The following is a 15,846-nucleotide window of genomic DNA, read 5'->3' as shown; positions in this document are numbered from 1 at the left end:
CAGGGATCGGGTCCAGTGGATTTGCAGACGAAGGCGGAGAGGAGCGGGGGATCCAGGAAGAGGAGGAGGATGTGCCGTACGACGAGGAAAGGCGAGACGAGGGGGCTACAGCGAGGCCAGTATGCGGATGGGCGGAAGGGCCGACAGCGGCGGCAGACTTTCGGGAGCCGCGCAGAATGACCACCGGAGTGGGGCGCGGCGTGTTCCAAGGAGCCGCCCGAGGAAGCCTGATGCAACCCTTCCCCATGCCTCCCAGACAGCATCAACGGGCCGCAGAATGGATGCCAAGAAGGGAAGATCTCAAACTAGAATACGGAGGGGAATCAGATGAACTGAACTTTTTTCTAATTAGCATCAGAGGATACATGGAAGACAATGCACACACATTCCCCTCCGAAGCAAGCAGGGTTCGAGCCATCGGCAACACACTGAAGCGAGGAGCAGCCAGCTGGTATGTACAACTACATGCCAGACGCGACCCATGCCTGAGGTCAGTGCCCCGCTTCCTCGCCGCACTGGAAAACCGGTTCAGAGACCGGCTAGAGCAATTGAGGGCTCGAGACCAGCTGAAAGGAATAAAGCAGAGGGACAAAACAGTGCCCGAGTACGCAGAGGAATTCCTCCACCTCGCGGAAAGGGTACCAGAGTGGTCTGAAGTGACCAAAGTGGAGTTATTTAAAGAGGGACTACGCCCCGAGATTTTCAGCTGGGCAGCGCACAGAGATGACCCCGAAACGCTCCAGGGATGGATTCAACTAGCGGGGCGCGTCGAATCCACCCTGGCCCAAGTAAAGCGCTTCAGGAGCAGCAGCGGCCAGCAAAGACCAGTGGCGAGAGGTCGAGGAGAAACGAGGAAGCAGGAAAGACCCGGAGGGAGGCCGGGGATTCCCTCCAGAGGAGAAGACAACAAACCTAAACCGGGATGCTTTGTATGTGGGAAGACGGGCCATCGGGCAGCGGAATGCTGGGCCCGGAAGGGGGAGCCGCCAAAACCCCCAAAGCCCAAGCCAGCAACCGGGAGGCGCGCGGAAGAGGAGGTGCAGGCCCCAGAATCTTCAGAAAAATTGGTGAGTCGGGACAAACGCATGATAGTAGTGCCAATCTGCCTCTCGGGGCTAGAGAATCGGGCCACCTGCAAGGCATTTGTGGATTGTGGTTGTTCTAGAAATATTATAACTCCGGAATTAGCAGGAGCGCTGAAATGCCAGCAGATGGCGCTTGACTCCCCAATTGCATTTTCGCAGCTAGATGGATCAGTCGCTGCTGGGGAAGTATCTACAAAGGAAATACGGGGGGTCCCATGTAAAATAGGCAAATGGGAAGGAAGAATATCCTTTGTGATAGCCCCTATTGCCACATACCACGTAATATTAGGGATACCATGGCTCGAACAGGCAAATCCTGAAGTAGATTGGAGAGGAAAGAGCCTAGCATTCAAAGAACAGCAGACGCAATGGGAGATAAGCAAAATTGCAGAAGAGGAGGACGAGGAAGAGGAAGCAGGTGAAATAGACCCACAGCTATTGCCACCTGAATACAGAGACTTTGTGGATGTTTTCAATCAGAAAGAGGCCAGTAAATTGCCTCCCAAAAGGAATATAGAAGTAGAAATTGAAATAACCCCAGGAGCAAACTTACCAAAACCAAAAGTGTATCCCATGTCTGTGCGGGAGAAGGAGGAATTGAGGAAATATATTGATAAAAACCTGGCGCGAGGCTTCATTAAGCCATCCAACTCTCCTCTCGGGGCCCCAGTGTTATTTAGGAGAAAGAAAGACAACTCCCTACGATTGTGCATTGATTATCGAAATTTAAACGCAATTACTAAGGACAATAAATACCCTATGCCCTTAGTAAAGGATTTAATTACCGTATTGAAGAAAGGGAGCATATTTACTAAACTGGATTTAATTGAAGCGTATCATAAATTAAGAATCAAACCGGAGGATACTTGGAAAACTGCATTTTCCTGCGCATTCGGCCATTTTGAATATAAAATTTTGCCTTTCGGTTTAAAAAATGGAGGCAGTTGCTTTATGCAGCTTATAAATGAAATACTACACCCATTGTTGTACAGAGGGGTATTCATATTCCTTGATGATATCTTGATTGTGAATGAAGATAAGGAAAAGCACGTAAAATTGGTCCGGGAAGTTTTGCAGAGACTAAGGGAAGCAAAGCTGTACGCAAAACTGTCCAAATGTGAATTTAATAAAACTCAAATTGACTTTCTGGGGTATCGGATATCTCCAGAAGGGTTAGCTATGGATCCAGCTAAAGTATCAGATGTGAAAGAATGGGGAGTGCCTCAAACAAGGAGGCAATTGCAATCATTTCTGGGGTTTGCAAATTTTTACAGACCCTTCATAAAAGGCTTCGCGCAAATAACCGCACCCCTTACTGAACTTTTAAAAACAAAAGGGAAAGGGGAGACAGCAAAAGTGAAAGCTCCTGGCGCCAAACTGAGTTGGACGCCAGAATGTCAAAAGGCATTCGAAACCCTAAAAGAATGCTTCACAGAAGGACCCATCCTAAAACACCCCGATATCAGGAGCCCTTTCATAATCCATTGCGATGCCTCAGACTGTGCGTACGGGGCAGTACTATTGCAAAAAGATCAAAATGGGAACTTAAAACCCTGTGGATATTTGTCCCGGAAGTTCAGCGAAACTGAAAAAAGTTGGCCAATATGGGAAAAAGAGGCATTAGCCATATTAAAAGCCTTAGAATGCTGGCGACACTTCCTCGAAGGAAGCGGAATACCATTTGAAATTTGGTCTGACCATAAGAACCTCCAGTATTTAAAATCTCCTAGAAAATTATCTCCCAAACAAATTAGATGGGCGCAATACTTCAGCAGATTCGATTTCCAATTAAAGTTTTTTCAAGGGAAGCAGAATGTCTTGGCAGATGCTCTTTCACGCATGCCTCAACACGAAGGCACAACCACAGCAAAAGAGGGGACAATATTCTCTGACAAACAATGGGGCTTAGCTGTCAGGACAAGAGCACAAACCCAAAAGGAGAACACGGCTTTTGTTGAACTCGGCGGGGAAGATAATTGGGGAAATGAACTGAAACAGTCTTATGAAGGAGATCAATGGATCGCATCCAACGCAGAAAAGGGGGAGCAGAAGGGGGGATTTTGGTTTGTAAACAAGAAACTGTATATCCCAGAAATATTAAGGATTAAGATTTTGCATCGTTTTCACAACAACCAGAGCGCTGGTCATACAGGAATTACAAAAACAACAAAGGCAATAGCAAAACATTGTTGGTGGCCAGGAATGAGGAAGGACATAAAGAATCATGTTGTTCAATGTGATGATTGTGCCAGAAATAAATCGAGAGGAGGGAAGCCTATGGGATTATTACAAACGGTAGCGGAACCTACCAGACCTTGGGAATGTGTAGCTATGGACTTTGTGGGGGAACTGCCGGTTAGCAAAGGACATCGTTATATTTGGACAGTATTAGACCTGTTTTCTAAACAGGCCCACTTTATAGCACTGACGAAACTACCATCGGCCGAGAAACTAGCTGAACTGTACATAAATCATATTTACAAACTGCATGGATGTCCCAGTAGAGTGGTCAGTGACAGAGGAGTACAATTCACAGCAAAATTTTGGGAAAAATTCTTGGAAATGCTAGGAGCAGAAAGGAGTCTAAGTTCTGCTTTTCACCCCATGACAAACGGGGCGGTAGAACGTACTCAGCAGACGCTTGGGCAGTTCCTTCGAATGTACTCTAACATGAGACAAAATGACTGGTCTAGGTGGTTGGCTTTTGCGGAACTAGCTTTTAATTCGACTATACATTCAGCAACAAATAAAACCCCCTTTGAAGTAGTTTACGGGTATGAAATACAGCCTTTACCCCAGTTGCCAAGATGGACAGAAAATGAGGAAACAGAGGCAGGGAAATGGAAAACGCAAATGCTAGAATGCTGGAGTCAAGTGACTGCATCCTTAAAGGAAGCACACAAAAAGTATAAAGCGTTCGCAGACAGAAAGAGGGTGGAAGGCGATAAATTAGATAAAGGAGATCTAGTGTGGTTAAGTACCCAAAACATCAAATTGGGGCTACCTTCAAGAAAACTGAGCCCCAAATATATTGGACCATTCAGAATACAGGGTGTTATCAATGAAGTAACTTTCCAGTTGGCATTGCCAAAAAGTTTAGGGAAAATACACCCAGTATTCCATCGCAGCTTACTGAAAAAGTATATGGGGACTTTGGACAAAATGGACACATAGAGTTATTGTTTGATTTGTTTCAGAACTATGATGAAAGAAGAACCGAAGAGGAGGACGAAGAAAACGAGGGCGCCATGTCATGGAGCCAGATCCCAGGGCTGAATTTCCAAGCCCTGAATCTGACTTCATAACATAAACAATCCTGCAAGCACCTGGCGGGAGAAGATAAAATGAGCCTGGGAACTCAGGGTTGAAAGTATAAACAATTATAATTGATATAGTGTGTGGGAATGGTAGTAATGTGATCCAGGGGGTGGGATTTGATGATGATATTTGCGTGTGGTATTACGTTGCATCAGAAGTGATAAAATTAGATGTATGTAAACATTAGGTCATTCTCGACTTTTCCAAAGTCATGTATTCTTCAATAAAGATTGGATTTGAGAGCAGCTATCTTTGATCTGCGTTCAGACTGGTCCTTTGAAGTGAGCCTGACAAGCGAATATGTTGGATAATAAGGAGAGATTAAGGAGAAGCCTATTAAACACCAAATTAGGTTATGATTTTACAAATTAAGCACCAAGACATCATGTTATGTAACAAATTTGACAGAAAAAGTAGTTCAATATGCAGTAATGCTACATAGTAATTACTGTATTTACAAATTTAGCACCAAAATATCACGATGTATTGAAAACATTGACTATAAAAATGCGTTGGATAATCCAGAACATTGGATAAGCTAATGTTGGATAAGTGAGACTCTACTGTACATATATTCTGGAAGAGTTTCTTGGGGGGAAGCAAAAATATATATATTATAAATTGTGGAAAATGTAATCATTAATCCCCTGTACAGTTTGAAAGCAGTTTTTTATTCTAGGAAAATAAAGTGAATTACATATATCTGTGTATGCAATTAAACAGTCATCTTTGATATATTAAAAGTATAGTTTGTTCAGAATACAATTACAATTAAGCTTCTTAAAAAAAAATACAATTTTGCCAAAAAGTCCCAAATTTTATGGAATGCTTGAATTTGAAGAAAATTATTTGGTTTAACCAGTTAGAGGAGCAGAGAAAAATGCAAACAATGAAACAGAAAGACACACATTAATATGCAAGAGAAAATAATTTTGTCTCCATTGGTTCTATACAGGATCACGCAGACAAAACATACCCATTTTTATCAAAAGGAAAGTAAGACCAAGAATTATAATGAACTCATTCTGTATATAGTCTTACATGAAAACCATCTGTTATGTTGTTTTTAGAAATGATTTGGGGACAATAAATTCCATTTTTTCCCTTTTACTGTAGCTTATATGGACAGCATATGCTTTTTTCCAAGGAAACGGGAAAGCTGAGACTAGAGTGTTTGTGACCATTGGAAACAAAGGACAGATAGAGACCTATGAGTGAAATATTGACAGATCACTGATTTGCACCCTTAAACAATCTTTTTAATGGAGGATTATCTGAGCGGACGTTTTATAGTCACATATGAAAGGTCCAGCTCCTTAAAATGTGTATTCTGCTTTGGCAAGGACAGTTCCAATCCCACTTGTTAGGTTGTCTTTGTATACAGCTGTATATTTCAAATTCCCCTATTTGTCCTCAATTTACTCAATTGCTGCAAACTGAGTTCATGATGCAAAAGTAGTCTGTACTCCACCAATTCAGTAGCAGGAAGAAAAAGGGTTTCGATCTTCCGAGGCAAAAGGAAACTGTTTCAACCTTTCCTAGCTTGTGTGTCTTCCTCATTAATAACTTTTTGTCATGCTTACCACACTTTGATGTACTTTACAGATGTCAGATCAGGCCCGCATTTTGGGTCAGTGTAGAGGGGCCCTTCATTGATTACAAGATGAACATCCATCAACAATGTAATGTGGCAGCAAAAAAAGCTAATGCAATTCTAGGATTCATCAAAAAGAGTACAGTGCCTTCCATCATAGAGCAAAGGAAATAATAGTTGCACTCTATTTTGCTTTGTACAGACCTCACCTTGAATAACCCTGACTCCACTTCTAGGCTTCACAATTCAAGGAAGATATTGACAAGCTGGAATGTATCTGGAGGCCAAGTCCTATGAGGAGAGGCAAAGGTAATGGGTTTAGCCCAGAGAAGAGAGGGCCCAGGGACATGGTAACCATGTTTCAATAGCTGAAAGGACCCCCTGCCATGCAGGAAAAACACAAAGTACCCCCCGACAGATGGCCATCCAGCCTCTGTTTAAAAGGTGCCAAAGAAGGAGCTTCCATCAGACTCCGAGACAGAGAGTTCCACTGCTGAACAGCTCAGTCAGGAAGTTCTTCTTAATATTCAGGTGGAATCTCCTTTCCTGTAATTTGAACCTGTTGCTCCAAGTCTTAGTTTCCAAAGCAGCGAAAAACAGGTCTGCTTCCTCTTCCTTATGACATCCCTTCACATATTTATACATGCCTATCATGTCTTCTCTCAACCTTCTCTTCTACAGGCTAAATACACTCAGCTCTTTAAGACACTTGTCATAGGGCACGGTCTCCAGACCTTTGATCATTTTAGTTGCCCTCCTCTGGACACATTCCAGCTTGTCAATATCTGCCCAGAATTGGACACAGTATTCCAGGTGAAGTCTGACCAAAGCAGAATAGAGAGACACCATGACTTCCCTCTAACTCTAGAGACTCCTTTTGATGCAGCCCAAAATCCCATTGACATTTTTAGCTGCTGTATCACGTTGCCTCATGTTTAACTTGTTGTCCACTATGACTTCAATATCTTTTTCACATGGACTGTTGTTGAGTCACCCATCCTGTATCTATGCATTTCATTTTTTTTTGTCTAAGTAAAGTATTCCAACTGTACAGTGCGAAGAACTTCCTGGTGGTAAGATCTGTTAAACTGTGGAATATGCTGGAATTATGGTGGAGTCTCCTTTTCTGAAGGGTTTTAAGCAGAGGCCAGATGGACATCTGTTGGGAGAAATTTGATTGTGTTTCTGCATAGGTTGGCCTGCCCTTGTGGTCTCTTCCAACTCTTATGATTCCATGAATTGTCAGCACTATTGCCACTGAAAATAAAGTACCTTATTTTTGTCCAAGCTTTAATTTTTCAGTACCGATTCCTTTCCTATCTCCCAGATTACAATTGAGAACCCCTGCTGCTGGCAGTTATGTAAATGTGAGAGAAGCTTTCCATTCTGCCAGACTAATATTTGCAGTGATGACATTTCAAGAAGATGGAAAAGTAAACTGCCATAGGACAACAATTTTTGTATCAATTTTTCCAAACTGCATTTCTTGTCCAACCATCATCCAATCATTTTGTAATGGTTTAAATTCTGCTATTGTGCACACATTCATGGATGCTGGAAATAAGTGCTAAAAAAAAGAAAGCCACCGCTATTGTACTGAAAAAAATGTTTCCACTATTCCTTTGGGGTTGACTTAGATGTTACAGCATGGAAATTCATTTTGGAGGCAGGAAAGGAGTTATTGAGAGCACATAAAGGATTTGTTTTGTTTTATTTTTACAAAAAGAACCACTCATTTACAGCCATCCCTGATTTTACTTCAGTTTGCACACAAAGTATATTGTGTCATTTTTAAAATGCGCACTTCTCAGACTATGCTTCTCAGTGTAAGATTTCGACTGGTTAATTTGCATCTAAAAATAGACCGTAATGTAAGCCTACTGATTTTACCTTTGTACAGCCCTTTGACATTCTGAACACTTCAGAAACAATACAGTGTGATGAATGGCAATCAAAGGAAGCCATGCTGCCCTCAGGAACAGGCTTTTACAAAACACGTACACAAGTCTAAAGAATATATGTGAAGGGAAAAGGCTAAACACAGGCAATGTGACATCATGTAATTCCGAGACTTCAGTTATTCACAAAGCAGCTAATCGTAAAGGTTTTATTTAGTAAAATAACCAAGAGGGAATTAAGAACACTTCAGAAAAAGAACCAAGTACTGTTCTAGAGTTTGAAAAAGTCTGAAATTCAAAATGGAAAAATGAACACATGAAGTCAGTCTCTGCTAAAATCAGACCACACTGCCTTAACATTATTTCACAGTTTATATTTAATGACACTGTGGTTGAATTATATAAACAATTCCTTTGGAAAGGATATATAGGCGACCTAGACTCTATACGTAATGGCAGTGTGATGTAATGTCGCCATTTGGGTTTTAGAAAGCTTTGAAGAAGCCTAATATATTAAATATATTACACTATGTAACACAATTTTTGTTCCTGGGTTATAAATGTTATTTTTTTAATTTGTTCTATAATTTTAAAAATATGAAAAAGGTATATTAAACTGCAAAACTCTGCTTTTGTGACATCCTGCAGCACATTTTGATAAAGTTTTTCAATGAACATTATAAATTGATGGCAATTATAGGTTTGTTAGAGGCTTTATGAGACTCAAAAACCTGTATAATTTTTCTGTTCTATTTGTAACTCTGTCCCAGCCAAGTGTCAGGTTTTGTTGGTTAGCTGTTTTGTTAATTGCTTTATGAACTGAATGTTTTATTTCTTCATTTGAAATGCGATGATAGACTGTATTAAAATTCCATGGCAAAACTACATAATTTTTTCTTTCAAACAGGGTTACTGTTTAGATCACCAGTCACAGGTAACGTCAAGGCCTATTACATGATGGTTTTGGCAGTCGTCACTTGGCAAGACTGAAGCAGAACTCAACTGCCTGAGGGAATGCCAAGATCCGACGGTCTGTGAAACAACTATGATCTGGGTGAGCTACAAAATCTAGTTTTAAAACAGCAGAAATAAGTTCAGTGAGGCAGTTGGTGAAGCTGGGGGACACCTGCTCGGACCCCTGGCCATTGACCTGTGGGGTCCCGCAAGGTTCCATTCTGTCCCCCATGCTTTTTAACATTTACATGAAACCGCTGGGAGAGTTTTGGAGTGCGGTGCCATCTCTACGCACATGACACCCAACTCTACTACTCCTTTTCACCGAAATCCAAGGAAGCCCTTCAGATACTGGACCAATGCTTGGCGGCTGTGATGGGCTGGATGAGGGCAAATAAGCTGAAGCTTAATCCCGACAAGACAGAGGTCCTCCAGGTCAGTCGCATGTCTGATCGGGGTATTGGGTGGCTACCTGTGCTTGACGGGATCGCACTAATTCCATACCTGAACTTTATACATTTATCTGGTGGTTATAAAATAGCCAATATTGCCACACATCGACATATCTACGTGAATGTGTGGCAATCCTGAATAGGTAGAACACCTGAAATATCTTCCCATCCCTTAAAAAAAGTCTGCATTTTTTTGTATTGGAACTACCACTATGTTCATCAACATCTACAAGATTGATGAATTAGTGACATTCTGTCAATTTAATTGACTTTTTATTTCAGTCCACTGAAGCTACCCAGCTGCCTGGCATAAGACATGGACTAGACAAAGCAGTCATTTGGAGGTTAACAATATGGGTATCTAGCCGAAAAAATGTACTAAACCTTTTAACCCACTCATCCTTAATAAATATGGTACATGGTTTGCAACAGGCCAAACTGTGCGTTTGCTAGAGAAAAATTGTCAGATTGGACAGAGTTTAAAAAGTTGCTTACTTTTTTCTTTTTAAAAGCCACAGGTGGCCTAGCTGCAAGTCTATAAGTGCCCATCTGTGTTTTTGTCTATACTGAAAATCAAACTTTGGAAGGCTTCATTAAGGTATCGGGATTGCAATTTTGTTAATGTCAAGGACCACTATTGCTCTTAGAAATGAGGGGCATTTTTCATCCTGCTGAGGCAGAATAATCATAATCAACTAAGTCATTCAACCTTTCTCGTACGGTTTTCACCAGGGTTAATTTCCCACTATGAACGATGAATAATCCTTGTTCTGCTTTTGCACAAAGTGAGTGCCATTATCTGAAATGAATCACAGTGCTTTTGGTTTTGGCAAACAGTAAGATAACATTCAGCCAATCAATCAGCTTGCCAAATGACCACAGAGTTTTACTTCCAATACTGTGGCTGCTTTCCAAAGAAACTGATTTCTCTCTCAAAGCTTTTTAGCTCAAAAGCACCAAAATATTTTAGGAAGACTTGGCTACATTTTTGTTTAGAATCAATAAGTAACAATTATCAACTTCTGCAACAGGTTGAGAATTTGCAGAAGACAGGCAACATCACAAATAAAGTCTCCTTGCTGCTAGAGGTTGCTCCTAACAAGGATGCTATCTAATACGTGGCATCTTCAAAACTGATGGTCTTGGGAGCAACTTTTGGTTCATTTCTGTGGCACATATGTGACTATTAGTTAGGCCATAGTGAAACTAATTCCAAAATGTCAAATCTCCCAGGCTCATTTCACCTGTTCAGAAAGAGATAACAGGGACAAAGGTATAAGGCTGAAATTGGGACTACTTGCCTTTTGGCCTCTTAATAATCCAATCTGACTGCTCTATCTAGGATCAATTGCAAATCAGATCATTTTTAATGTACCAAAATGGAACTAATGATATCAGTTCTGGAGTTGTTAACTATCTTATCTAAAACATCAAGGTAAATTATTATTACGCAATTATTATTACAATTGTGACAAGAATAAACATTTTATTTTTCTCTGTTTTGACTGAAAACAAGTAACTAAGATTTTATATCTTCTGATATAAATGTAGCGCACTGAATTTTAAAGTATAGTTGATCAGCTATTTATACAACAAGACACTTAGTTTAACCCATTCTTATTTCATTATCCATAGTAAACTCTCAGACTGATATTGGAACCTCAAAACTGAAGCTAAAAGAATATAAATCCAGTTAATGCCTGTATAGGAGACCTCCTGGAAACTCTGTATTTTCTTGTTTCAGTTTCAATATGGAAGAAAGGTGGGGCATAAATATGACAGATACTCCAAGATGGTACATGAGACTACACTGAAAGGCACAAATCTTCATAGGAAATAATATATATTGATATAGATACACACACACACACATACATACACATACACACAGGGAGAAAATTCCAGAAGCTCAGATATCGCTTTCTTTCAAATGGATACAGTATCTGGGAACAATTAATCTTGATTAAAAGAAGTGATGCACAGAATTTCATAGACTGCACTAATTAGAAGGGAAATGAGACCACATGAAGATATAGGGATGTTTACTGTTCCCAGCACCAGTCAATCCCAAACATGGAATCCATGTGTAACTTCCAAAGCCCATGGCTTCCTGTTTTAACCTCTTGCCAACTGGCTGCATCGTATTTGACTCCATCCCTACAGAACTATAGCACTACATTGGCCTACAAAACCTTAAACGGCTCTGGTTCAACTTACCTCTCTGAACGCATCTCCCCCTACAAGCCGTCCCGCAGATTAAAATCTTCAAGTGAGGCCTGCCTCTCGGTCCCGCCGCCATCACAGGTGTGATTGGTGGGGACGAGAGACAGGGCTTTTTCGGTGGTGGCTCCGCGGCTGTGGAACTCCTTGCCAAGGGAGATTAGGGAAGCCGCCTCGCTCATGTCTTTTAGGAAGCAGCAGAAGACCTGGATGTGGGCCCAAGCTTTTGGGCCATCCTAGGATATTTATATATTTATTTATTTATTTATTTATTTATTTATAGTGTTCCCTCACTACTTCACGGCTCACTTTTCGCGGATTCGCTGTTTCGCAGTTTTTCAATAAGCTCTAAAAGACTATTATAAATAATAAAAAATTACCATTTACAGCCTAAGGAAGGGAGGAAGGAGAGGCCAAAGGGAAAGGGAGCCCAAGCGGCAACGGGAGGAGAAGGAGGCGATTTATCAACACATGATTGGTTGATAAAATAGTGTATAACTACTAAAATAATGTATAAATATTAAAATAAATATAGTGTCCCTACTTTGCGGATTTTCACTTATTGCGGGTGGTCCTGGAACCTAACCCCAGCGATAAGTGAGGGAACACTGTACTATACTTTTACCCCGCCCTTCTCACCCAGGAGGGGACTCAGTGCAGCTTACAACATGGCAATAAATAAATGCCATTTAAAACAATTACAAAGAATTGCAGAAAAGTAATGGGTATATGCCCTGATGGATTTGTTGGATTAATGTGAAGTTGAGCACGGACTGGCTCTGACTTTTGGCTCAATTCTACTGGCTCTGTTCTAACAGTCACACTGTATTTTACTATTTTAATTGGACCTGGTTTTTAAGTGTGTTTTACGATTGTTTGGTTTTACTACATTTATATTACAGTAAATGTGGCATTTAATTTTGCCATTGTGTAAGACCACTCTGGGTCCCCCTGGGGGAGAAGAGCGGTAGGTAAATAAAATAAATAAATACATTGCTTATTATCTGGCAATCAGTGGATAACAACTGGTCAAGACAGAATGACTCATCAGAACAACTCCTTACTGTAGGTACTCTTAACACAAGTATCATTGCCTTTTGCATTTTGCTCTCAAACACTCGTCCATTCAAGCCATAGGTTGCAGGCATAAAAACCCCAGGACGAAGCCTTTTCCATTACTTCCACAAAGTAAGCCTATTTTATGCCTCCTCTATTTAAGAGAAGCTGAAAGTTGAGAACCTTAAGCTCTAGGGCCAAATTTGGCCCTTATGTGTTTTTCAGATCCCCGCCCCCCCTTCTTCATTACCCCATTATCTGGCAACTTCTTTACTTTTTATGTTTGTTTCTATTCTAATAGGTTGAAATAAACAATTTTAAAATCTATTTTAAAGGTTTTGCACAGTTCTAAAGGTTGAAGTAAGGTTTCCTTACTTTATAGGCATTGGATGTTTGCCAGTTTTGATGGGAGATAGGGCAGGATACAAATAAAGTTTATAATTATTATTATTCCTACACTATAGTAGTATTTAGATCCCATCTTTCTGCATGGAACCCTACCAGTTCCTGGAATCTACATCCCTTTTCATCCTTTTTTTTTTTTTTTTTGAAAACTGAACTCAAGAAGAGGTTTGCCATCCTTGATATAAACAAGCCCACAGTAGAAGCCAGGAATGTTAATCTTTGCTGAGGAAAAAAAATCAAGCTGACTTCACTTGCAGATACCTACTGTGAAGTTGCTGAATTCGTGCTTTATCTCTTTTTAAATAGAAGGAGTGAGATAAGTCCACCTGTGAAGTTATAGACGTTAAGCAAATACTTATAATTCATGAAACAAACAAATCCTCTGGCACACTCGTGAAACCATCAAAGCTTCCAACGCCTTACTCAGAGACATTTAATCACAGCAGCGGAAAAGTTTCATGAATTAGGCAAAGACTTGGCTGCTGTCGTGAATTAAGCACAGGCTCTGCTGGTTGCAAGACTGAAGCGATTTTATAAATTTAACATAAGACACAGAATGCCAGTAATAATAATTTGCATTTTTGCCATCTCCTGCCAGTACCTTCTCCATTTTTATTAAGATTGCTGGGCGTTGTGAGAGGTCTGAGTGGAATAATGATGTCGTCCACCTTAATCCCTTCCTCTGAATGCTTCTCGGAGACGTGAGACAGCAGCTCCGACTGGTTCGGGGAAAATAAGTTACAGAGCTTACACATGAAGATAGATTTGTTCCCTGGAAAATATAAAAGAAGTTTTAAAAATGGGTTATTAACATTTTTTGATTACAATGGTTCATTTGAAAATCCTTAACAGTATTCATGTTAAGCTCCTTTCTGTTGTTCCTTTGGCACCTGAGGTTTAAGCATCAGGCTACAGCTATTTAAAGAGGTACAGCAAGCCCAGTTAGAAGGGTTTTTTTTAAAAAAAAAACAACAACGATTAAAATGGACTGGCTTAAAGCCACATACAATAGAGTCTCACTTATCCAAACTTTGCTTATCCAACACTCTGTATTATCCAATGCAGTCTGCCTTTTAGTAGTCAATGTTTTTATAGTCAATGTTTTCAATACATTGAAATATTTTGATGCTAAATTTGTAAATACAGTAATTACTACATAATGTTACCATGTATTGAATTGCTTTTTTCTGTCGATATGTTGTAAAACTTGATGTTTTGGTGCTTAATTTGTAAAATTGTAACGTAATTTGACGTTTAATAGGCTTTCCCTTAATCCCTCCTTATTATCCAACATTTTCACTTATCCAACATTCTGCTGGCCTGTTTATGTTGGATAAGTGAGACTCTACTGTATATGAGTTGCCATCTACAACTGGCAATAGGATGAGGCTCCTTCACTGGTTCAGTGCACCCACTGAACCACAGACTGGTTCAATGCATTGCACAGAATGGCAACAAAAAGTACCAAAAGAGAATATGATTTCAGCATTGTTATAAAATGACTAGGGTACATGTTTGTGCACTTTTTTCAAGTTAACAACAACTTCCAAAGGAGCAAAATTGCTGATGATTGCTCCATAATAATGAGCAGTACAACCACTGAGATACAGGGAGGTTTTCGGCCCATTGAATATGCACTCATGAACAAGCATTAACACAAGTCATTTATCATATGTTATTCATACTTTTATCTCTATATGACTGTAAGGAAAAGGAAATGATGGTTTTTGCTATGGCCACTTTTCTGCCCTTCCAACCTCAAATCAACCCACCTTTTTTTAAAAAAAGGATACAATTTTAGGACAAATTTTGCCCCAAATGCAAGATGTATGCCTAAAGGAATGAAGCCACCCCAAAATACTCCCTCCTCGCTTCCCAGAGCACTCCAGAATTCCTTGTTACCTCCGAATATCAACATTTTTCTTGGCAATCCCTCTCAAAATGACACAATGTCACTTCCTGTCACTATTTTGAGAGGGGCTGCTTGTACTTTCATTTAACCAGTTTAATTATTGAAGAAATTATCCTGCTAGTCACCATGTTTTGAAGTTTTTAGTGGCAGTGGGAAAGGAAATAAAAAGCAAAGTAGGTATAACTCATTTCAGAGCCCAAAGAGAGATAGAAGTCCTAAATCCAGGCATCTCTTACCCTAAAGTGGAAAATGCACGCTCCTGGTTAAGCCTTTGACTTATTATTCTGCCCTTTTCTCCCACCTCTTCTCTCACCCTTTGATTCTTACCCATTAAGCCAGACATTTCCTGCAGAGATAAGTGCAATGTAAACGCAAGGATAAATGGAAAATAGTTTTATACACTGTATAAAAATGATTACTACTACCGTCACCATCATCACTTCTATGACTAAACCTGCTGCAAAGCCCTTTAGCAGCTAAACAATTATATTCTGGGTAACTGATAAATCAGTTGACAATTAAGACTAGGTATCAACAGGACAATAACTGAAAGAGCCAATTAAAGGCATAGATTCAGCTAAGCGATATTCAGAATTAAACATGAATAGAATTGATGAGCAAGGAGTGGGTAATTAATTAAGAGGGAAGTCAACAGAGCAATTAATTAGACAATGAATTGAATATGCAGAGAATCAAAGAAGCTGTTAATCCATTAAGTATGCAGGTACGCCAAGAGTAAGGGAGATGGAACAACCGGAAAAATAGCAAGCTGCATGCAATCTTCTCCTTGTGCCCAACCAATCTAAAACCTAATTTACTATTCCAGTACCTTCTAATTTGATATGATAGAATTTTGAAAATAAAAGTAAAATTGATCAACGGTTGTCACTGTATCAAAAATCTTTTAATATTTACCTCTCCTTGAGCCCCAGTTCTAAACATACTTATTAGA

At 40.1% G+C, this 15,846-nt stretch overlaps 1 protein-coding gene across 5 annotated transcripts in view; it reads right to left on the bottom strand.

The window, feature by feature from the left end:
• zfat (zinc finger and AT-hook domain containing) overlaps positions 1-15,846 on the bottom strand; it is a 156,931-nt gene that overhangs the window by 101,129 nt on the left and 39,956 nt on the right. For 3 of the 5 annotated variants that reach the window (XM_062980005.1, XM_003219389.4, XM_008108187.3), the window contains one exon: positions 13,584-13,754. In XM_062980005.1, coding sequence (XP_062836075.1) covers positions 13,584-13,737 — 154 coding nt within the window. In that variant the 5' untranslated portion in view covers positions 13,738-13,754. Of the gene's footprint in view, positions 1-13,583; positions 13,755-15,130; positions 15,241-15,846 lie in introns of all 5 variants that reach the window. The other 2 variants (XM_008108189.3, XM_062980006.1) reach the window with 1 other exon arrangement.

Source organism: Anolis carolinensis, chromosome 4 (genome assembly GCF_035594765.1).
Source record: "Anolis carolinensis isolate JA03-04 chromosome 4, rAnoCar3.1.pri, whole genome shotgun sequence".
NCBI classification, from domain to species: Eukaryota; Metazoa; Chordata; class Lepidosauria; order Squamata; family Dactyloidae; genus Anolis; species Anolis carolinensis.
This window is presented reverse-complemented; position numbering and strand designations above follow the sequence as displayed.